Genomic DNA, 23,927 nt, shown 5'->3' on the forward strand with positions numbered 1-23,927 from the left:
GCTTATTGAAAGATGTTCAAGCTCAAATTAAATAAGCCAACAATTATGATCTTTCATGTTCAATCAAATTGATTTACCCCCAGAGCAAACATTTCTTGCATTAGCCCTTTACTCTTCACCCTGGCGTGGCCAATCTTCCTGAATATCGTCTGGCTTTATGAAACAGGTAGATTGCAACATGCCTAATCTGTTAACGAGACCATGAAGCAATGAAGGCAGCGATAGCCAGGAAACACTGAAACACTGAGAGGTGCTCATTTCTATGGGTTGCCTGTTCTGAGTACTGGGCGATGGTAAGCACTCTTCGGACAGACTTGCTTTGCCACCTGTAAATGAACAGCCTTGAGTTAACAGCCCAGACGCCCGCTTTTAGCAGATTAATAAAACACGTGCTTTTTTCACTTCCCTGCTGTTAAAACAAAACAACAAAACACTGACCCCCACATTGTCTGTGCCTTCCTATCACCTGCTAACTAATGCTTATTGAGGAAATAACATTTACAGAGAAAAATCACTATTTTAGTCTTACCCAAACTCTGTCCTGGAGAGTAAGTTTTCTTCCTCATCCACTTTTATTTCTTACCATCAATATATATATATATATAATTATATATATATATAATATATATATATATAATTTGACAGTGATTATTCATGTATATATATATAAAGTATACTTTATTTCTTTCTATTACTTTTAGAGTTCTAGCCAGAAGCAGTAAGTGTTAACAAATCTTTTTTAAACTTGACCTGAAATTTTCAAGCGAAGGAGCGGAAGACCGGTAAATCTGGTTCCAAGTAGAATAAGATGCCCAGGGCAATCATTACAACCGTACAATTTACCTGGCACAACAGAATTTTCTAATGGTGTCTCATTAGGTATTAATAACATGAAATAATTACTGTCAAAGTGACCTTTTTGTCAAGGGGATATAAAGAAGCGAATCATTTAACACCAAGATAACATGGTGATACATTAAAATCGCATCTTGGCAGGATTTGAGCATGTAGTGAATTCAAAAGTGAAAAAAATGTTCGTTGTGTAAGGGCTTGTGTTGGATGAATGACCAGTACCAAGGACAGTTTCCAGTATGTGGCTCCTGCTTTGGAGTTGAGTCTTCTGAGAAATCTGCTTTTAAAAAACTTCCATTGACAAACTGCAATTTTTACAAAAAAATTCTTTTGGCTTTGTTGACAGTTGGGAACAAATGCCTTGTCCCGCAACTTCCTGAACAGCGAGAACATTAAACGATGCTATGGCATCACTGGAGGGGGTGAAGGGGCTGGCGTTGTATGGAATCCGAGCGGAGCAAACGGCTGGAGGCTGATGGTTCTTGAGTGCCTGGTCAGATTTATCTACACCTGATGTGCAAAATGTCTAAATGCATTTGAGAAATAACTTCTCTGCCTCAAAGAGGTTTAGCTACTGTCGCCAAATTGGTACAGCTAGTGCTTATGAAAACCACCTCCCCAAACTGTTGGATAAAGTCCCATCCGATGTATGAGCTAAGTATCTGAACTAATGAACATCTGAAGAAATACCATCTAATTCTGATGATTAAGGGGCCCAGCCTGATTACGACGGATGCAGGAAGCGTGTAGTTGTTTAATGCTTTTGTGGCGAGCAGCATTACAGCGCCGTGGCTGGTGACTGACGAGACAGACATCAAAATGGTCTTCTAACTGAAACGTGGCCTCGCTTTTCGCCGTCTTCGATGGTACAACTATAATAACATGGTCACGGCGTTGCGTTTGCGAAGCATTTCTCAGAGACTCAGCCTTGTCCCTTATCTGCGGATAAAATAACTGAGGCCGAGTAGTGTCAACAGCTTTACCTCTACATTCAGACAACATTAAATTCAGAACAATGTGTAGATCTCTAAATAGAAGAAGATTAAAAGCAAGGTTTCGGTTTATCCAAACTCTGTAAGTTCTGCCAAGTCCTGGGGTTCACCACTTTAGTACGAGATTCTGCTCCTAAGAGCACGCAGGTTTTTCCTACTGGATGGACCCCAGGGGAATACCACGGTGGCTGCCGCACGGTCCACCAGAGCCCTGCTTGTACCCGGGGTGTTCAATGGCACACTACTCTCACCAGCCTATAAATGGGGCAGAGAACAAGGAGAGATCTGTTATTTCTAAGGCACATCAAAAAGAAACTGGCCCAGACCATGAAGAGAAAGGAAGTAGAAAACAGACCTGTAATGTCTCCTAGGATTGACTACAATCTTAGAACTGGGAGACACAGATCTGATCTATTCAAAACAGTTAAAGAACTAAACACAAGGGCTCCTAACTCAATGCTGTGTGTGTGTGTGTGTGTGTGTGTGTGTGTGTGTGTGTGTGTGCGCGCGTGCATGCGTAGTCTCTAAGCACTGCTCTAGGAATGCAGTTGTACCCTGGAGCATGAGAATGAGAATACAGTCTGAGAACAGGTGCTGGTGAGGGTGATTAGGGCAGTAAAAGTCGATGCCCGTGTTACTCTGGAAGGTAGAGCCCGGCTACTAGCCAAGGACTATTCAATCATGCACCTTTTGAACAGGCTTAGATGATTCTGTTACAGAGGCAGGATGGGAGGGAAAAAAGCCACTCAAATTTCAGTAATTCAATAATTTATTCCTCTAAAAAAGTGTGTAAAAGTATATAGCTCTCATTCACAAGGTATATATGAATGACATTTAAAATGGAGGCCTTTTAGTATTGTTTCTTTTTATCAAAGTCTCTTAGTGTACTGTCCCAGCGCGATACTGTGGTTTTAAATGAACTTCACATATTTTTGTATTCTTTCAAATTGTTTGCTATATATAAAAGAAGCTCACTGCAAAATGCTTGAAGGAAAAAAGGAAACCAAAGAAATTCAGAACTTCCCAGAAATGTACAGCTTTTACATTTAAAAAAGGTTCTGAAATATACATACAAGCATGCTGGACAACCCCGCCCCTCTCCCCTCCCCATTTCCCCCTTTTAGTTCAAACCATGGTAAGAGTTCTGATTTCTGCAGAATTTCCAAAATTAAAAATAAAAAAAAAAATAAAATAACTTCTCACTCTGTAGCAAATCCAGGGCTTGTACATTTCAGATTAATTCAGTAAAAAACTCACAAGTAAAATAATGCATATTTAAGGGAAATATTATACAGACTTTTTCACACAGAAGTACATAATAAGATTTTTTAAAATCTATTGCCATTCATTTATTTTTGCACAAAAACGTATAAATATGTCACCAGCTTTTCTTAACTTAAAAAACTTAAATAAAAGACACCAGATGAAAACTACCCTTTGCTGCCTTTTTTTTTTTTAATTTTTGTAGGGGTTTTTTTGTTTTTTGTGGTTTTTTTCTTTTTTTGCTTAGAATTGGGTTTCTAGGGAAGAAAAGCCCCTGCATTAAAAACAGCCCATATTAAAAAAAAAAAAAAAGTCAAAGTTCTGATGAATTCTGGGAAAAAAAAGCAACCCCAAAGTGGTAAAAGATTACAAATATCTACTTTACAATTTGTCTTCTCACCAAGATAATTTTATACAAGTTTACAATCTTCATCATCTATGCTCTTCAAAAGGCCTTGAGAATTTTCCTTTCTGATTAAGAAAAAATAGCACTGCAATATTTTTAAAGTCAATTTTACACTGTACACATTAGATACAAATGGTTTGATATATCAGATTTTTTTAACCTATACATTGCGAAAGTCACCCCCACCCCCAACTGGTGGTACAGAGAATAAAATTATCCATTTACAAGTTATTTCTCTGCTTACATATTCCCACCACACAACTTTTTTTTTAATATAATGTTTTAAACGTTAGATTATTTCAAGAAAAATACTTTTACAAAATCATATCAGTTATTACATTTTCTTTTTTTTTCTTTTTTTCTTTTTTTTTTTTTTTTTTTTTTTTTTTTGTTAATAACCAGGATATGGAAGTCTCTTGGAAGAACTTTAAAATTTGCATGATTCTCTCTCCACAGATGACTAGAGCTCGACAGCCTGACCAGCGCGGCTTGCGGGAGGCAAGCCCGCGCCCACTGCCCTCAGACAGAAACGCGCTGCGACGTCAGGGTCAGAAATGGGGTCTTAAAGACAACCCTCTTGGGCCTGGAATGAGGAGTCATAAAATACTTCAATTAGCCATTAATGCTTTAAAAAGGCATTTTTTTTTTTTTAAAAAGTCCCACCACAAAGGCTCAACTTCAAGTACTAATTTAATGGTTAAGTTGTAATATTTCTTTGAAATAATATTCCTATGGTCCAGAAAAAAGTCACCATATTTATAACTGATTTTATGAGCAAACACTTTCAATTATGATATGTACATGAGTCCCTTTTGATCTAATGAGAGGAGAGACCTGGCTTTCAATAAGAATTCACTAGAAAATATATTTCCGTTGTGACTATATAAAACTAATGAAGGTACTTGCCTCCATGGCTCTGGGTGGAGCTTGACTGCCTTCTGTATAAAAATGTTATCCTTCATGAAACGCTGGCCGCTTTTAATAAGAAACATGGCAGAATGTTTTACCCAGTTTGTTCTTAATAAAGCCTACCGCTGGGTGGTTTTGAATATATTACTTTTTAGGCATGTCTCCCCAATCTGTTTTCACTCCTTTTCCGGCTTCTAGGACAGAGGTATGTAGTCAAAGAATCCTATGGTGGGTCTGAGTTGGGTTTCAGCTACTGTACCTGGTCCTCATGACTTAAAAAAAGTAAAAGTCACAAAAAAACATATGACAAAACAACTTAAAATAAATAAACAAAATGAAGATGTCTCCAGACCTTTTGTATCTACACACAGGTATGAAGTCGACCAAAGCATTCATGCCAACCTAGATGGGACCACTAGGGAGACAGAAACCCCATTATGAAATCATATACTTGAGCTGGTTCTTATTTTTAAAAAGTTCCAGATGATGGAGTTCAGGTAACCCACAGGCCACACACCAGTAACTAGAGGATTTCATCCAAAAGGGCTAAACTGCCCTTGTTCTTAAACGGAGACTGGAAACACAGACTCTTGTGCAAAAGGATACTGTCTCTTCTGTTGCCCTCTTAAAACCACCACCACCACCACCAAAAACTTCCTGTGGACCCGTGGTTCGGGGCTGCACACACCAGAACACTGGCTAGAAGTCACCGCTTATGGAAGTTTCCAGGTCCATGAGAGAAGTGTCAATGCATCACTCTGGTAATGAACACTGCAGAAATGACATGTGCCTGCCGAGGAGTAGTCACAGTGCAGGACTGTGGAGAGCGGTCTCTCAAGAAGAGCGTGTGGGGCACGTGCAGAGTGTAGCAGGTTCCTTGGACTCAGGCTGCAGGGAGGAGGAACCGAGCCAGAGAGAACAAGTGCTTCTCCAATTAAAGTATGTTCATGATGGCGTTGTACAACTGAGTGAGCACCACAAAGTGGACGGGAAGGCAGGAGGTGCGGTCCTGGGTGGCCGGATTGCACGTGAGCCAGGACAGAGCGTTGTACTGCTCCAAAACGAACCTGCCGGAGAGAGTACACAGGTCAGGGCCACGGGCCACAGCGGTGCTTTTACATCTTAACGTTCCACAAGTCAGCAGGACGAGGCTCCGTGTATGTCAGTCTTTCGCTTGCCCCCGGGTTTCCTCGTGGTTCTTTTCCCCCCGTGCCCACCTCATCTAGACCCACACTGTCCAGTATGGCAGCCACGGCCACCAAGTGGATTCGGATACGCTGTAGGTCAAAAAGAGGTGCTGGATTTCAAGGAACTCGTATTTTAAAAAAGCAGGCGAGATGGCTCATGAATCTTTTCATGTGGGTCAACTACTGAAATGATACTGCTTTTCATATACTTGATATTACTTTGATGTGTCTTTGATAAAGCTGATAAATTTATTTTTGAAATTAACCTCATCCATTTATTTTATTATTTTGATGTTGCTACTAAAAACAACTGAATTAGATACGCAGCTCACATTATGGTTCTACTGGACAGTGCTGCACTACAGACCCTGAAAGCCTGAAAAATCATGGTGACTGGATTCTCGCTTAACTATAACTTCTAAATCATTTAAGAGTTATTAGCGAACACTAGAAGACGCTTGCATACTTCCTCAAGGTACATGGAGAATGTTCATGGTCTGTTAAAGTGCGAGAGAATTAGCATACACTTCTGGGAGATATTTCCCAACTGTGGAATTTATGCTCCAATTTTATTTATATAATCTATGTCAGGGGGAGTACAAAATGCTTTCAAAGCCAAGTGCTCTATGTCCCAGGCTCGGTCTTCTAACCACCCACCCCTAATTCTAATCTATTTTCATCACCATAAAACGTCTCCTTTACACAGGAAGCACGGGCCACTGTACGTGCACACACGCGTCCAACAGAACCAAGAATACCAGTCTCCCTGACCCGCGCTCGTATGCGGGGTTTTGCACGCAGCTCTCCCTGGCCGCTCAGACGGTACTCCGCTGCACAAAAGGCAGCGCCTTTTCCACACTTTAGGTAAACACCTTGGAAAAACAAAACTAGAGGAAGACTGTAGCAAGCTGTAACTGCTATTTTGCCTTAAAACAATCTACCTTAAAACGTCAGATGTGGTTTTGGAGTCAAGAGGATGGGGAACCCGCTGAGAATTCCTGGCAGGGAGAAGTTCATCCGTCTGTGCTACAGAAATGTGGTGGTGCAGCGAAGCCTGGCAAGAGAACAAACACGGTTACCTTCCCGGCCTCTCGGCTCCCAGAAGCCTCAGTTTTAAGCTCTCGGTAACCCTGATGTGATCCCCAAGAACTCCGCACCCTGGAGGTGGGAAAAAAAGCTAGCTTTGCAAATACCAGTGCGTCACAAATGATTCGATAATGTGCCTCTTCAGGTCTTCATCTGTAAAAGGCCCCACCATCTCCATGGCCTGGATACGGCCGACTCTGCCCTTGTGGTGGTTGTGTAACACGTTCTTCCATCCTGACTTCCCGTAAGTGGACAGATCTAGAGGCTCAATTCGGCTCAGATCCTTCTGGGGGACGGGGAGGGCGCGGGGTGCAAGCACACTTGGTGGCTGGCGCTACGTGCTCCCTATGCCTCACCTCGAGAGGCGTGAATGTGCGCCGCCCCACGTGCAGCTCGGCTCATCGCTGCCGTCAGCAGGTTCCCGGCACGCCCCACCCGCTATCATGGCTTTAGCACACGTGATGAAATAACCGAGACAGGCAGTGTGTTGAGGACAGCTAACATAAATGCTTCTTTATTTTTTAGGTTTCAGACTAACCAACTGTTGTTCTAGTAGCTTCAAAGGGTGACTAAAATATTCTGGTTTTCAGCACGAACCCTTGGATTTGTTTCAATCTACTGCTACCATTGTTCTTTTTTATGTTCAAATTGTCCCATCCTTGGGCAATGGGAACCCTCCAGTTGGCGGGCCCTTTGAAGTAACTCTAATTATCTTAAGTAACTTCCTTGCTTTTAGGTGTGACAACATATCCTAGGTTCATCTTGAATATTTCTTACTTCAGACCTACAAATCAGTCAATTCTTCAAAGGAACTCCGTTTCTTTTGAATGATAAATGGTATTTCAGAACCACAAGTGCAGCAAGACCACTGTTTCCTGATCCTGTCGCTGCTCGTAAGCTTTTTCAGTAGACCGAGCTAAAAAATATGTGTATCTCTCCTAAGAGGAGAAAATAAATCTAGGTTCACAGTGACAAGTCTAATTCAAAATAAAGACGACACTGACTTATGTGGTAGAACTTCCTTGATTTCATAATAATATGTTACAGCCATTAGTTGAAAGAAACTGCTTCAGTTGTTTTTGGTTTAACCTTCCGTATTCCTTTTAGAAAATACAAGTAGGGGTGTGTGTGTGTGTGTGTGTGTGTGTGTGTGCGTGTGTGTGTTTGCACACACTTTATCAATTACTACAAGGTAACCTACACTCCACAGAATGATTATATTATAATCATCCTCACTTTGTTATGGATAACTAACACCCCACTGAATGGATACACTGGTTTATTCGGCCAGTTCTTTACTGGTGGACCGTTCCGGTGTTTCTAATCTTTTACATTTATCATTTTTTGGTTTTGTCAGTTTCTTCTGAATAGATTTCCAGAGGTGGCCTCGCTGCATCAAAAGGGAAATGTGTGGGGCTGTATCGCTTGGCTGCCCTACTGGCACCAGGGCCATCTCTCCACAGTTCTGCCAATGGAGCATGTTGTCAAACTTGAGGCCTTTTGCCAATCTGTGGTTGAGACATGGATTTCATTCCAGGTTCTTTCATCCAAACTGGAAGTAGGAGATCTTTTATTTTAACCCTTAATTTGCATAAAAGGTTCTAAGACACATACAGGAAGGAGCATGTGTAAATAAATGTAAATTTAGCTGCCTCTTGCCCTACTCTAATGAAGAAAGCTGAAGCTTGTGGGGGAGGGGGGGCAAAGGGGGAGAGTTCAGCCCACAATGATCACATCCACCCAAGCTTAACTTCACCGGTGGCAATGCATTGTGGACTTGGGAGAAAGACTGTTACATACGACCACGTATCCACCCGACATGGGCCCTGAGGGCCCCACAAAGTCTCCTCCTTGGGTTAACGTGATTGCTTCCCTTGTGATGTGGTTTCGGGTTTGTCTCCTAAATCCTGCTCCCCGCCTGCAACTGTAATGAAAATGTCCTCAGAGTATAAGTAGATGTGAAAGACACAGCGGACACAGTGAGACTGTGGTGACTGAGACAATTTCAGCAGAAGTCACTCCTCCCCCCAAAATTCAAATATGACACCAAACCAACCTTTAGGAAGAGGGGGCACTGGTTCTGAGCCTGGGGACACGATGACCAAAACCACTGGGGGAGATTCTCCGCTTTGGCAGTTGACACGAAATACCCAAGGGCCAGGGGCTGCTGCTTCAGCTCCTCGGGTGCCTCTCTAGAAAGAAGACGCTCACCCTGACTCTGAAAAACAAAGTCCCGAGAGCATGATCAGCATGTGACAGACACTTCAAATAAAGCTCTGAAAATCAACTTTTTATCAAGTCCCTCTGCACATCACAGTCCCCCTTCTGACAGCTTTTCACACAAAAACGCCAGGTGACCGAGAAAGGTCACCAAGGAGAGGCACGGTCCCTGCTGCATGGACAGACATCGGATGAACACTAGGGCCCAGGCAGAAGGTACCAGCAAAACTAACTACATCAGTCAAGCAAATACAGGTTTATTTGCTCTGGTTTCTTTTCTGTTAAATGTTGGGTGCGTTCCGTGGCATCCGGCATCCAGCTACACGCGGGAAGAATGGACTCCGGCAGCTGAGGGAGCCCCCAAGCCCAGGTGCTCCTTCACCAGCAACCAACTAAAATACACAAGCGCACCTGACCGTCTACTGTCAACAACGCGGACACTGGGAAAACAGGACACTTCACGGCTCTTTGGGTGGCGCCAGTGTCTCTGACCTCCCAGCAGGGGGAGATCTGCCTGTGAAGAGGCCTTGTTTTCACTCTCCGCCATCTCCTTAAATACAAGACTCCTGCAAGAGCCTGACTGTGCATTTCTGCCACTGGCATTTTCCTCATCTTTGATTCTTTTAGCTGGCTTCAAGGGTTGAAAGCAATTATGAAATTATTATTATGCAAGCAATAATAAGTAATCGTTTGTTTTCAAAGGCCTTCTGTTTTCAGGGGAAAAAATCATCCCCAACTATTACATCAAGTTGTATTTTTGGTTAAAAAATAAAAACTTACCCCAGCCTTGAACAAATTCTTTTCCCTGTTGTAATGTCTTAATTGGATATCGAAGAATGTTTAATGGTTCAGAAAGAGGAAATACTGAAAGCCTCTCAGGGAGGGGGGGCGGGTCAGCGGGCTGCAGGTGCTGAGGACCGAGAAAAGGCCGCCTGACTAGCTTCAGAAAACAGTGCGGTTTAAACTCTGACACTCCATTACAGACTTAGGGCTTGAGGCTCCAACAGAGGCAGAAAATACAGCAAACCTCTGTTTCTTACAAAACTAACCTTACACTTCAATTACCAATTCTTTGTTAATGGATAAACCAAATTACAACCACCACTACAGAAAGGGAGTTGCTGTTATTGCCATTTCACAGATAAGGTAACTAAGGCTAAGACAGGTCAAGCGAGTTTGTTCAATGCCACAAAGCTAGAAGCCATACAGCTGGAACTCTGAGCTCCATTTACCAAACTCTAAGGCATGCACTCTCAGTTGCTATTTGCCTCTAGAATTCACATTAATCCTAAATTACAACTACTTAATGTAAAATCGGTGGACCTGGTTCCTATCACACCAATCTCCAAAGAACCAATAAACTGTCATTAACTGGCAAATGACTATGGAGGAAATAAACACATTTGAAATCCCTTCCTTCTAGAAAGGAAAAATGGGAGAGAGGTAGCTCCATGAGGATAGTTTACTGAGTTGCTCTTCCCTGGTTTTATCTGCTCTTTGACTAACGTTTTAAATCTTTTCTCTTGGTTGTCCTTCAGTGAACTCCAGGCTGGCAATAAAGTTCCACAGACAGCAACCTAAGTCCTCTAACTACAATTCTGTGTCTAAATGAGTGTGAGCAGAGTTGGTTATTCCTGCCCACTTTAAGATATTAGACATAGCCATTTTTCTATGCCTTAAACCCTCAATCTCATATTTTAAACAGAAGGTACAAAAGAGTAATAAGGCATGAACCATCTACCTTTTTTTTTTTTAATGTTTATTTATTTCTGAGAGGAAGAAACAGAGTGTGAGTGGGAGAGGCGCAGAGAGAGAAGGAGACACACAATCGGAAGCAGGCTCCAGGCTCTGAGCCGTCAGCACAGAGCCCGACATGGGTCTCAAACCCATGAGCAGCAGTGAGATCAGGACCTGAGCTGAAGTGGGACGCTTAACTGACTGAGCCACCCAGGCGCCCCATGAATCATCTAGCTTTTAAACAAAGTTAACACAAGCTAGAGCAGAACCTTTGACTCTTCAATCCTCTGTTAATCCACCTCCAATATCCCTGGGATATTTAAAGGTGAAACTGGTTGTAAACCCTGGCGTTTTGTCTTAGTCCTAGGGCATTAACCTGGACACTTCTCCAAAATCAACCTGTGGGCCCTTGCCATTTGGCAGCTAGCTCCAGAGAAGACTGGAACTGTATAAACAAAGGCACCAGGATGGAAAACAAGAACAGTAAGGCTCATCTCAGAATAATCAACCATCAACAATGTGTCCTTCAATTAACACAGTTACTTTACGTGTTAAAAAAGCAGGGCCATTGAACTAGCCTCTGAAAAGCCACTATTTTGGCAAAAAATAAGAAATAACTGGGAAGCAGCAACCAATCGACCAAAACTAATTTTTGCTAAGAAACCAGTCATTGCAAAATGCCTTCCTGCTGATAAAACATATTCATCAGGAACATTTTGGGGAGTAAGAACGCATTTCTTTCAAATTCCTGCCATCATTCAAAACAGAACAACTACAGAGTCACTTTTCCACACTGATTTCGCTCACACCAGGGACCAAGACCATCAGGAAGAAAGGCGCACAAAGCAAAGAGGCAGGCAATCACACTTCTGGAGGATTACTGCCCCTGAAGGCCCTCCTTCAGATCGTTCTTACCCGACTATGCTGGAAGTGAGAGCCCACACCAATTCCAGAAGGAGAGCCTGGGGAAGGAACTGGGGAGGAGTTGGGAGAGGAATGGAGGTTGCCAGTCATTAAGATGCCAATGTCATTATCCATATCATCTGGGAATGGAAGGTCAACAAACATGTCATCTAGAAAGGAGGGAGAAAAAGCACAAAGATTTCAAAAATAATCTATATCCGCAACTTCAACAACATACTGTTTTGTCGGCCCATCACCATTACAAGTGCATGCTGTTAACAACGTGGGAAGATTTAATGTGTGTCTACTGGATGGGAGGTACTGAAAATTGTTTTTTTCATTTTATATTCTGTTCAATGATCTTCTAATGTGAAGTATTAACAGACTGGAGAAATAAAGAACATAAAACAAAACTCCACGCTCTGTAGAGCCTCCAAGGGCACATAAAAAAATGGCAAAACAGCTAAAGAAGCAATTTAATTATTAAACAAAGTTAAAATTGACACCATCCAAGAAAACAGCAGACTCTGTCCATGCATCCAATTAGCATCTAAAATACCAGAGGCTGAATTAATGCATGTTAATAGGTGTGAACTTGCCCTGAAATTGGAGACCCATTCCAAAAGCAGATCAAAGCATGATGTTTTCACTAAGAAATCCTCTCCCACATTATAAAAGTAAGGTACACGCACAACAGAAAATTTGGAAAGAGAAGTATAAAAAGGGAAAACTATCACCCAAAATGCAATTACCGTGAACATTTTTGCTACAATTCTTATTCGCATATCGTTACTCCATTATGATCAGACTGTATATAGAACTTGGTATCCTTTTACCCTCCCCATTTAACAAGAGTAAATGTTGGTAGGTATTAAAAATTCTTCAAAAACCAATGCAAATGGCTACATAATACTGCACATTTTACAGTTTATAAACAGCCGCTGCTTAACAAATGCCTTAATAGATATTCAAACCAAAAACACTGATTAAGAATAATCAAATCAAGTAATCAAATAATGGATTCCCCCCGACCGCTAGAGACAGGAGCTACTTCATGCCTAGTGGTCTTCATCCTTCTCCAATCCGATCACCAACTATTTATTGCAAGCGTGGCACCCATGTGCAGGACACTACAACCGGGTATTTTTTTGCCGTTAGTGATAAACAGAACCCTAATTATGCGAGAGAGGGAAATATTTATTTGGGCTCGGTAACAGTGCACACAAATCTTCAAGGCCAGACAGACTGCCCCAACCCCGAATACCCTCTTCACGTTCTCTACGTTGCTTATTGCAACACATGCAGCAGGGCGCCGAGCGCACCCTTTAGCTCTGCTCCTGTGGGAGACCTGGAGCTCTTCTTCCCTTTCGCGCCTTCCACACTCACCGTTGTTGGGGCTGAACCCGTCTTCGTTGGGATAGTTTGCCGGGGCCACCTGGATGGTTGACGAGGTGGGGAACACCAGGATGTGTGTGCAGGAGGCATCTTGAGGGGTGTTCAGCTGCGACGACTGCATGTTCAGCGCGGTGCTTCGGCCAAATACAGAGCCCATTGTGACAGCGTCTTTCAAAAAGACAGAGAAAGAGAGCGAAGTGTACCAATTCCTTCTGTGCGTCGGTAAGTAACTCCAGAAACGAAGTTACAGGAGAACCTGAACTGGAGAGACAGGAGTCTGACACGACTGCCAGGATGGATACACATCTGAAGTTCGACCTCACTCTTAAAACAGCTTCCAAGAAATAGACTCTAAGCACAGGGCTGTAATAATCCAAGCCTCACTGAACATGGGAAAGGTTAAAATAAAATCAGACTGAGCCCACCAAAATTTTTTTTTCTTAAATTTCTACTTTTGTATTTTAGAAGGGGAGAGAGTGTGTGTGTGTGTGAATGGGGCACAGAGACAGAGAATCCCAAGCAGGCTCCACGCTCAACACCGAGCCCAACACGGGGTTCGATCCTACCACCCTGGGATCACAACCTGAGCTGAAATCAAGAGATAGACACTCAACTGACTGAGCCACCCAGGCGCCCCACCACCAACTATGTTTTAACTACTTATTTAAGAAGTAGTTCTAAAATAGATCTATTTTCTCTTTTCCTGTGGTTGCTCACAATTTATAAAGTTCTCCTAAATAACACAATTCTGTAGACACGGTACCATTCAGCGAATAACTATTACAACTAACATTTATTGAATGCTTACTACGTGCCAGATTCTGTGCCGAACTCCTTATTCACGGACGTCATCTCACTCAGTCATCGTAGCTACCCTGAGGTAGAACTATTATCCCCATTTCATCGTGAGGACACAGAACAAAGACGTTGTGAAATCTGCCCAAGCGGTGCAGGCAACAAGTAACCTGGGGCCTAATGAGGCCAACACAGGACATCTGCCTCTCACTGGACTGATGGCAAATAACATCATCTCACCTAACACTACTGGTGTTTATGGGGATGGAATCTCCCATCTGATCAGAGAGAACTGGAGGATAAGAACAGACTAAAAAAAGGTATAAAACTGCTTAGCTAAAAAATTACCAAATTGCTTAGTTGCTAATTTTTTAAAACTTCTGTGGCCACAATCTTCTGGCTATCCACACACTGGGAGTCGCATTTGCTGAGAGCTTACCACGGGCCGGATACTGTGCCAACTCTTCCAGCTCTATTTGCCTCACCGTTCCTCCGCAACCACATCAGAAACACTGCAAATATCCTCTGGAGGCTGCTTACAGATTCCGTCAAATATGTGTCTTCAAACACACACTCCAACACGTATCAGGGTGGTGTTCACTTTCGTGGTTTTTGGAGGGTGATCCTCATACACTAACAACAAATTAGGGTCGGGCAACAGTAACTGGCCACGACTCTAAGAGCTCTCAGTCATATCCGGGACTTATGCTGTCTTCCAAACTACGGTCAACAGAGATAACAAAATCACAGACCACTCCCCTTAGAAGAGACCAAATTTTTGAACCCTAAATACAATCTTTTCTCACAAAGATAACAAAGATCTATTCTACACTTGTCTGTAGACTTGAAGACAGAACGGACTGAACTGATGTGATAACCTAATTAATGAAAACGGTAAGAGGAGATTTACCTGGCATCACTACAAAGGACCCCTGGGGCTCCATGGCAACCAGGCAGGCACTAAGGATAGAGGGAGAGTCAGCGGCAGAGATCCCACACATCCGGCACACGTCCTTGAGCCGTTTGCTGATTGTCTGTAGTGAACATTCGCCAAGGAGGATACTCCAATCTGAAACCAAGTATCACAGTCACACGCAGTCTTCAGAAATTCATCGTGATAGGAGGTTTGAGCGTTTTACCGGATTTGCCTGGTAATTGAATTTCCAGGACTGGGCCCCAAAGGGAATAAGGCTTTACACAGGTTCCCCTCCTCGTTACAAAGAAAATGTTACTTGGCCTCCCTTACACGTCATTAACGAAGACACAAAAGGCCTCCTATTCTGTATGCTGAAATCATGTCTGAAATGACCTGGGAGAGTCCGGCACAGACCCAAACAGATTTAGGTGCTTCAAATGTTCTTTGAGGATGAGGCCAGTCTGGTCCATCCTTGCTCCTCCTCCTCTTACTCCATGTCTGGTTCTTTCACTGCCCCTATCAGCCCTTCCTTTTCATTAGAAGAATGCACAACGGGGGGCAAACCTCAGTTCTGTTTACTGCTGTCTGTTGACTGTTTCCGGGAAAGGCAAGCTGAGCAGAAACAAGGGGAACCCTTCGTAGAAGGCCCCAAAGAGCTGATAAACAATGGGTGTGAGTGAAGCGCTCCAAATGATGTGACACTAATTGTTCAGATTAAAACGCTGGCCTAAGTTTTCTTTCTAGTATTTGTTTACTGCCTTCACCCAAAGGTACTATGTGTACTCAGAGAACTGTAGAGGGTTATGTTACTCCAGGAATGGAAAAGGACTTAGACCTCTCTTTTGACCCCCAACACACGTCACATTCCTGTGGCAGCACACTGCCACCCGTATCGTGTCCACCAACGAAAGCCTACTCCACCACAGGTTCTCTGCTTTCTTTCAAAGAAGCTGGTCTCCCTGTGAAGAGGTGAAAGGAACAACTTTTTCTTGTTTCTTCTTCCTAAAAAACCTCCAACTGAAGTGGCTACAATAAAAGTGGCCAAGTCATGAAGAATGTATTTTTGAAAATTATACAAAAATCAAACAGGTGTGAATTCTGTATTTAAAACCAAGTAAGAAAGGAAAAGCATTACCTGAATTTTATCACAAACACTGGTGATAAAAAACAGAAATTCACAAAGCTAACTGAAATCTACAGGCTCCCACAGAAATGCAATGTGGTGCGGGCCTTACATCCCCAAAGGGATGAAATACAGATTGGTAAACTGACTTCCTGTACACTAGGCTCTTCTTGGTGTCTTTATCCCTCAAAAGCACATTTTCTCTCAACCTTTTGATGGGATCAGTCACACTTCTACCCCTTTCCCGTAAAAGATAAGAAGAGTGCCCCTTCTAAAAAATTATACAAGGGAAGGCAATGGCCTTCGTAACTGTCCAAGACAGTCACCAAGTGACTAGACACGGCTACGTTTTTATCCCCTCTTCTCCTTTTCTATTCTATTCTGACTTTTCCCAAGGGTTAAGAGTAGCTCAAACCCTTTAAGAGATAAGATTGACTACAAGGCCGACCAGGAGAGAGGATAGGACTTCTGACAGAAATGAAATGAATCCCCCAATGCATCAGACCTCCAGGCTACTGATAGAAGATTCATTATAAGTATGCTATTCTTTAAAAAATGAAAAGGGTAATATTTTCTATTGGCCTACAGTATAACTAGTAAAAAAAATTTTGCACACAATAGATTCCCAACAGCTGCCTAATACTTCTGTAATTTAATACACGTAGAAACTGCCATTAAATCCTGATAGTTCACTGACTAGAGCACTTGCTATAATCCAAGCTGAATCGCGTGAGAGGTTTTATTTCAGGGACTCCACAAATACCTGATATAAATTTCATGCAAAGAAACAATATACGCATTCTTTTTTTTTTTTTTTTCAACATTTATTTATTTTTGGGACAGAGAGAGACAGAGCATGAACGGGGGAGGGGCAGAGAGAGAGGGAGACACAGAATCGGAAACAGGCTCCAGGCTCTGAGCTATCAGCCCAGAGCCTGACGCGGGGCTCGAACTCACGGACCGCGAGATCGTGACCTGGCTGAAGTCGGACGCTTAACCGACTGCGCCACCCAGGCGCCCCCAATATACGCATTCTAATGCAAGGGTCCGCAAACTATGGTCTGCAGATCAAATCCTGCCTACCGCCTTTTTTTTTTTTTTTTTTTGCTAAATAAAGTTTTATTGGAACACAGCCAAACCCGTTCACTTAGGTATTATCTATCTATGGCTGCTCTGACTTTACAACAGCAGAGCTGAGAAGCTGCAATGGTGAAAAGCTGGCCTGCAAAGTTGAAAATATTTATTACTTGGCCCTTTCCTTAGAAAGTCTGCTGACTCGGCTCTAATACACCTGCATGCACAAAACCACCAAGCTAATCTGTGCTTTGCTTTTGTGGAGACCTTAGAAGGAAACTTCCCCCATCTCTATGTATGTATTGAACTTCTTATAAATGTGTCATTAATTAATAAGGCTTTAAAAAAATAAGGTAGGCCTATGCATACTGCTCATGCAAAGTAGCTACACCAGCACAGCAAATGAGCTGGGCTCAAAGCCAGACAAGGCTGCTGCCACCGATCAGTTGTGTCGTTAGTTACTTTTAGGGCTCTGTGACTGACTGTTACATTTATGACAGGAAATATTAGCAGTTGGCAGGTATATTTAGGCATGCAACTTAAAAAAAAGTCTGCTCTCTTAAGCTTCCAGGCTGAAAAATATCAGACAGTGGCAACGTGAATAAAGACTATTCCAACTTGCACCTACTTGTCCTTGTAAATCAGGATTGTCTTGCTCTTGTGCAACCAAAACAAAAACACACAAACTATATCACCATCAATCATGAAAAATAATAAAAGAAACCTAAATCGATTCTCCTCTCATCCATCTCTCTTTAAATTTTCATGTTAAAACTGACTTGATCTCACTGACCCAGTACAAAAATACATGTTAGAAATTCAATTTACTATCACTTTTACATTAACACATTCTTTTTTGTCTGATACACTGGAGTTCAAAATTTAAGATTTCTTTGGCAAATGGTTTTGTTGATAATGAGAAGTTTAAAAACTGCTGGTTTATCCTGTCCATTTAAAAGAATCAGGAAATATAAATCTGCTTTATTCTTACTACCAACTCTACCATTTTCTCCCTCAGCTCAGTTAGGGACATTAGTTCAACCCTTTTCCATTGTTTCCTGTACTGACTGCTTTAGGAGTCTCTTACCTTTAAGCTCTCCATGGCCAAGCCGCCCGAGTCTGCCGATTACAACTCTCCAGGGTAGGGATGTCATTTGGACAATACCTATGCACCACTCCCATAACTTCTGTAGTCCAATTTTACGTGCAGATACTTTACTCCTCCGTGACCTACAAAAGAAAGAAGTGGGGAAGGGGTCCCCAAATGAGTCAAAGTTATCGCTTAGTAAGACAAAACTCAGAAAATTCCAAAGAACCCACCCATCACACAGCGCCTAGTGCATTTAGACAGGGAAATCAGAAAGACTCATATCTGAGGAAAGGCACAGTTATCGATTTATATGTAGCATAAACACGCAGGCTCCTCACCTGTTTGGTAAAGCAATATTTACAATACAAGTTTCTAATAATTCCCCATGGAGGTCAGTGCAGGAAGCCAAAAGCCAGCGCTGGTCATGAGACAGACAGTAGCCCACAAAGAGCACGTTGTACTTCTGGCTCGCCTCCCCAAAAGTTTCTCCCAGCTCCGTCTGCTTATCTTTAATTGGGGCCAATATAAAAGGAGGGGAGTAAAGCTGGATTGGACTGGGTCGCTGAAATCAAAATAAAAGTCAGTGTCAACATAACGCCACTCAACTCAACATTTCCAACAAAACCCAGAACAGCACTTGAAACCAATAGGGAGTAATGACGATAGACTGCCCCCCCCAGCAGTATTATATACGTAAATAATAATGGTAAAACAGAAAACAAAGATTGTGTAAGTGACATCAGCTAGGAAACCCCAATCAGACCAATGCTTCTTTATTAAAACAAATTACTATTTTAGTAAGTAAATGAGCTCAACTTCATTAGTCATCAAGACAGCAAAAATTAAAACCACAATGAGATATCACTATATACCCACCAGAAAGTCAAATAAAAAAGAAAACACTGAGTATCGGTGAGAGAGAGTGTGGGGCAACTAGAACTTTCATACACTGATGGTGATGAATCACTTTGGAAAAGTGTTTGACAATATCTGCTAAAGTCAAACACACATACCCTGTGACCCAATCAAATGGATATATATGTTTATCAAAGGACAGGGATTAATCATAATAACTCCAAATAAAAATGCCCATCAACAGTAAAATGGAAGATAGACTGTGTTATAGTTACACAATCAGAATATCAAACAGTAAGGAAACGAAAAAACTACCACTACAAGCAACAGCATAGATTAATCTCGACACTGAGTGAAAGAAGTCAGACACAAAAATATATAAATTATGTGCCTCAATTTACATGAAAGTCAAAACCAGGCAAAACTTTGCTGCTTTAAGTGAGAATACTGATTACTGGTAGAATGACTAGAAGGGAACAGGCTTCTTATGTTTTGTTTCTTGTGCTTGTTACAAGCTGTATTTAGTGAAAATTCATCAAGCAGTATACTTATGCTCAGGTACTTTTTAGTGTGTAAATTATACTTGTGTGTGAGTGTGTGTGTGTGTGTGTGTGTGTGTGTATGAGTGATTTAAGAAATCAAAACATTAGCTGTTACCAGTAAGACAAACAATGCAGTTAAACTGTGACCAAATTTAGTTGTCACCATTATTTATAGTTATTATACACATTTCAGCAATAAACTAGAGTAGCAGTCAGCAAACTTCTACAAGAAGAGATAGTAAATATTTTAGGCTTTATGAGTCTCTCTTATGAGTATTCTTCTCTTTTTAAAAATGTAATAATCATTCTGGGGCTCCTGGATGGCTCAGTCAGTTAAGTGTCCGACTCTTGATTTCGGCTCGGTCATGATCTCATGGTTCGTGAGATTGAGCCCTGCATCAAGCCTGTTTGGGGTTCTCTCTCTCCCTCTCTCTGCCCCTTTCTCATGACCTCTCTCTCTTTCAAAATAAATAAATAAACATTTTTTAATGTAATAATCATTCCTCTTTTTTTTTTAATGTAATAATCATTCTTATCCAGGTCATACAAATACAGGCTACAGGCTTGATTGCAGCTACAGTCATACTTGCTGACCCCTAAACTATACATCCAAAATAGAGACAGATATAGATATATCATAAAAAATAGTTAACAATGGAATTACAGAATTTTAAAGCTAAAATAAAGACCTGAGACAGAATCTAATCCAATTCCTTCATTTTCGGGATCCAAAACACAGGCCTGGAGATATTCAATAATTTGTTCAAAGTTTCAAAGCTAATCTTATCACTGATCCATTCATTCTCCCTACACCTGGAAAGTCTACTCCTAGGTATTTACCAAGAGAATGGAAAATATTGTAAACACAGACACTTGCGCACAAATGTTCACAGCAGTGTTGTTATTCACGATAGCTAAAAAGTGGGAAAACCCAAGTGTCCATACACCAAAGAATGAATACCCAAAATGTGGTATATCCATACAGTGGAATATTATTTAACCATAAAAAGAAATAAAACACACATGCTGTAACATGGATGAACCTAGAAAACATGCTAAATGAAAGAATCAGACATGAAAGGTTACAGACTGTATGTTCTGCTCACATACAATGTCCAGAACAGGCAACTCTGCAGAGACAGAATGCAGGCTAGATTCTAAGTTTATAAAGAAAGGCAATACCTCGATTTCTGGAGACAAAAGAAGAAACAAGTAGAAATAAATTCATTTTTTTTTAAATCCTAGAAAACACTAATGGGTGAACTAAAATAGATAAACTGCTCATGAGAATGGAAAAATTAAAACTCAAAAGAATAAACCAACCTAAACAGCTAGAGACAGAAACTGTACACAACCACAGAGTGGAGGTGCCTGTCGGCTAAGCAGCTGCTTCTGATGGGAGCAAGGGACAAGTGTGCTATTAACTATAAAGGCCTCATTTTTTTCCCTAAGCTCTTACTTCTCCAAGTGAGTTTTTTCAGAAAAATTTTCATCACCAACTAAAATCAGCAGTTTTTGGTGTTTTTGAGTTTTTTTCTGGTGAAGAGGTATTTATTTGCTGGCTTTTATTAACGGGTGATCTTTCATGCAATAAAAGTTGCGGGAACTGATTTTTGAAGGCTCTGAAAATTCAAACATCGCCCTGTTCATCCATCTTCAGGATAAAGTGATTAGTGAAATGAAAAGAAGTGTACAACTTCTGTCTGGTGCTTTCAAATTCCCCCGGAGGCGCCTATCTGTGGGAAGCAGGTGTAAGAAGATGGAGGGAAAAAGCACGGAGGCCAGGGAGGGGAGAGCAAGCTCCTGTAAAAACATGCAGCAGAAAACGAGGGATCCCTGCAGGGTGATCGCACACGCAAACAACTGTGGTACCAGGGGAGCAAAGAGCCAGGGAAGGGAGAGACTTAGTGATTTAACACACAGATTAGCTTCAAAAAAATAACAAAATAAACATAGGAAAAGTCGAGCATCGCTAAGTAAAAGTGGTAAGTGTGTTGCTGCCTCAGGACCTACATCAAAAAAACACCGAGAGTTCACCGGCCTCTTATCCCCCAAATTTCACAAGTGGAGAGAAGTATCTCCTCTGTTTCAAATCAGGAATCAAAGAAACCTACCACTCTTCATAAAGGCAGAAGGCCAAGCAGGCAACCAACCGGCCAGGTTTGCACCTCCCGCGTCAGAGTGCTCTTTCCGAAGCTTCTGCTGTGCTACTACCTACCTCTGGGTTCTTGAGGGTCATCTCGATGCTGGCGGCAGGCCCAAATCCCGTGAGGGACTTAATGTGGATCTGTGTGGGCAGAGGGCGCCGGCACTGGCAGTACACCGAAAATGCCATGGACTTCAAGTACTGAATGTAGAAAACTTGTTCGTCCTTCATTGTCTGCAGCATGTACTGGCAAGGCACGATCTACACAAACACAAAAAAACCAGAAACTGGGATCGAATGCGCCAACAGGAAAGCTGGAGGACAAGACGGCGTGAATTCTTTGCTGAATGGGGGCAGAGAACTGTAGTTTGGAAATACATAAGGGGCGTCTGGGTAGCTCAGTGGGTGGAGCTGCGACTCTTGATCTCAGGGTTGTGAGTTTGGGACCCACTGGGTGTAGAGATAACTTAAAAACAAAATCTTAAAAACAAGATACAAGAGGGGCATCTGGATCACTCAATCGGTCAAGCGTCCAACTCTTGATCTCAGCTCAGGTCATGATCTCACGGTGTTGTGGGTTCGAGCCCCGCGTGGGGCTCTCTCTGAGCTGACTGCACAGAGCCTGCTTAGGATTCGTGCTCTCTCTGTCCCTCACCTGCTCGTGCTTGGTCTCTCTCAAAACAAATAAATAAACTTTAAAAAATCAATTAAGTAAAATAAAATATATAAATGCCAAACATAATATAACTCAATCTTAATTCCTTAGATGGCATGAAATCCTCGAGTACAAAGGTACACCAACAATTGAAGAAGAGGGTGCCATCTTGTCGGTCAAGTCACAGTCACTTAGAAATTACCCTGTTCCTTCGAGGGATAAATTCTCAATTTATTGTTGTCATGCTCCAAAATTTTACAATTTGCTTTTTAATGTAGCTCTCCTTTTTCTCATATACACACATAGTGTGCATCGTATCTTCGGGATTATTATCTAAGCATCAGAGACACAAACTTCACAACAATGAAAAACAATCAATCTGTTCTGGTAACTAATTTCGATATTTTAATTGTTAAGATGGCTTTAGTGAAAGTGACAGTAAAACAAAACCCAAACACCCAAGGCATCATTTTTCACCTATTATCAAAATCCTATACAATTATTGCACTATACAGCTGGCAAGGCTGTAGTGAAAGAGGCATGCTCACTCAGCGCTAAAGGGAATGTAAGTAAGTGTAACTTTCTTGGAAAGGAATCCGGCATTGTTTACAGGAATCTATAGGTCTAAGAATCCACTTTAAGAAATGACCCAAACTGTGAAAAAGAGATTACACAGAAAGATGTTTGTTATAGCTTTGTTTATAATGTGAAAGATAGAGACAAATTAAATATCTAACTGTATGGTAATAATTAAATATGGAGAATATGCAGTCATTACAAACGCTGCTTGGGAGAATTTTCAGTAACATAGAAAAGTATTCAGGAATAATGTTAAGTATAAAAGGACTAAAAATAATACTAAAAGTATGATCTCAATTCTATAAACTGACATACACAAAAAAAGGCTAAAAATACACCAAAATGGTGATGGTGGCTTAATCTAAAGGTAGAATTATGAACATCATTTCTTTTACAGCTTTATGTACTTCCAATGAAAAAGAAATCACAGACCTGTAGTATTTACTTTCATAAAAACAACAACAAAAGCTAAAAATAAAGTTGCAGGCAGTTACCTGGAGAATGAAAGAATTTCTCATATGTTCGGGTAAATTATCCAGCATCTCCGTGTAGCAGCGCATCAAACTCAACAGCCAAAAGTTTCCGGAAGTGGAGTCTTCGTCTGCAGTGTAGGTGAAGGGGTCCACCATGTAAATGACCACAGCTGGAGGATAGGCTTGGCTGTCTGCAGAGTCGGGTTCCGTGGGAATTCCTATTCTTTCCCTTTCTGTGACACTGCGGAGAGAGTCACTTATGAGATGCACAAATAAATATAAATTACACAAAATACATCAATTCCCGAGGACACTGACCCCCTGGACAATGATTACAGATCGAATGTAGCATTGATATGTTTCGTATTATCCAAACGAAGGCAAACCAAGCCCGTCAGCACCAAGAGAGACGGGAAATGACAATATACGACTCCTTTAAATGGGAGATCTCTTTTTCGACTCCTTCTTTTCCTTGGGGCCACATTCTAAAAAGATGTTTTATACTATTATTAATGTGAGTGGTAACAGCTTACTAATACTATATTATGTTCATATAATAATAGTATTAACAGTACCAGCTTCCTATGAAGCCAATAAGCTTAATAACAGTAAGTTCACACGGAGTCTTGGATTTCTTAACACTGGAGCCGCAGACTGTCATAAGTTCCCTTTGGGAAGGAGGGAAATAGGGCGCTTCACGAGCCTTAGAGATGCAGGAGGTGAGGAGGG

At 41.6% G+C, this 23,927-nt stretch overlaps 1 protein-coding gene across 2 annotated transcripts in view; it reads right to left on the reverse strand.

Moving 5' to 3' along the window:
* Positions 1-2,595: 2,595 nt before the first annotated feature.
* MED13L (mediator complex subunit 13L) overlaps positions 2,596-23,927 on the reverse strand; it is a 307,435-nt gene continuing 286,103 nt past the window's right edge. For both annotated transcript variants that reach the window (XM_023241452.2, XM_023241451.2), the window contains exons 22-31: positions 23,220-23,439; positions 21,564-21,752; positions 18,287-18,510; positions 17,946-18,088; positions 14,656-14,814; positions 12,942-13,118; positions 11,568-11,725; positions 8,752-8,913; positions 6,551-6,663; positions 2,596-5,489 (exon numbers count right to left, since the gene is read on the reverse strand). In XM_023241452.2, the coding sequence (XP_023097220.1) occupies positions 5,357-5,489; positions 6,551-6,663; positions 8,752-8,913; positions 11,568-11,725; positions 12,942-13,118; positions 14,656-14,814; positions 17,946-18,088; positions 18,287-18,510; positions 21,564-21,752; positions 23,220-23,439 (1,678 nt within the window). In that variant the 3' untranslated portion in view covers positions 2,596-5,356. The remainder of the gene's footprint in view (positions 5,490-6,550; positions 6,664-8,751; positions 8,914-11,567; positions 11,726-12,941; positions 13,119-14,655; positions 14,815-17,945; positions 18,089-18,286; positions 18,511-21,563; positions 21,753-23,219; positions 23,440-23,927) is intronic.

Source organism: Felis catus, chromosome D3, assembly GCF_018350175.1.
Source record: "Felis catus isolate Fca126 chromosome D3, F.catus_Fca126_mat1.0, whole genome shotgun sequence".
Lineage (NCBI taxonomy): Eukaryota > Metazoa > Chordata > Mammalia > Carnivora > Felidae > Felis > Felis catus.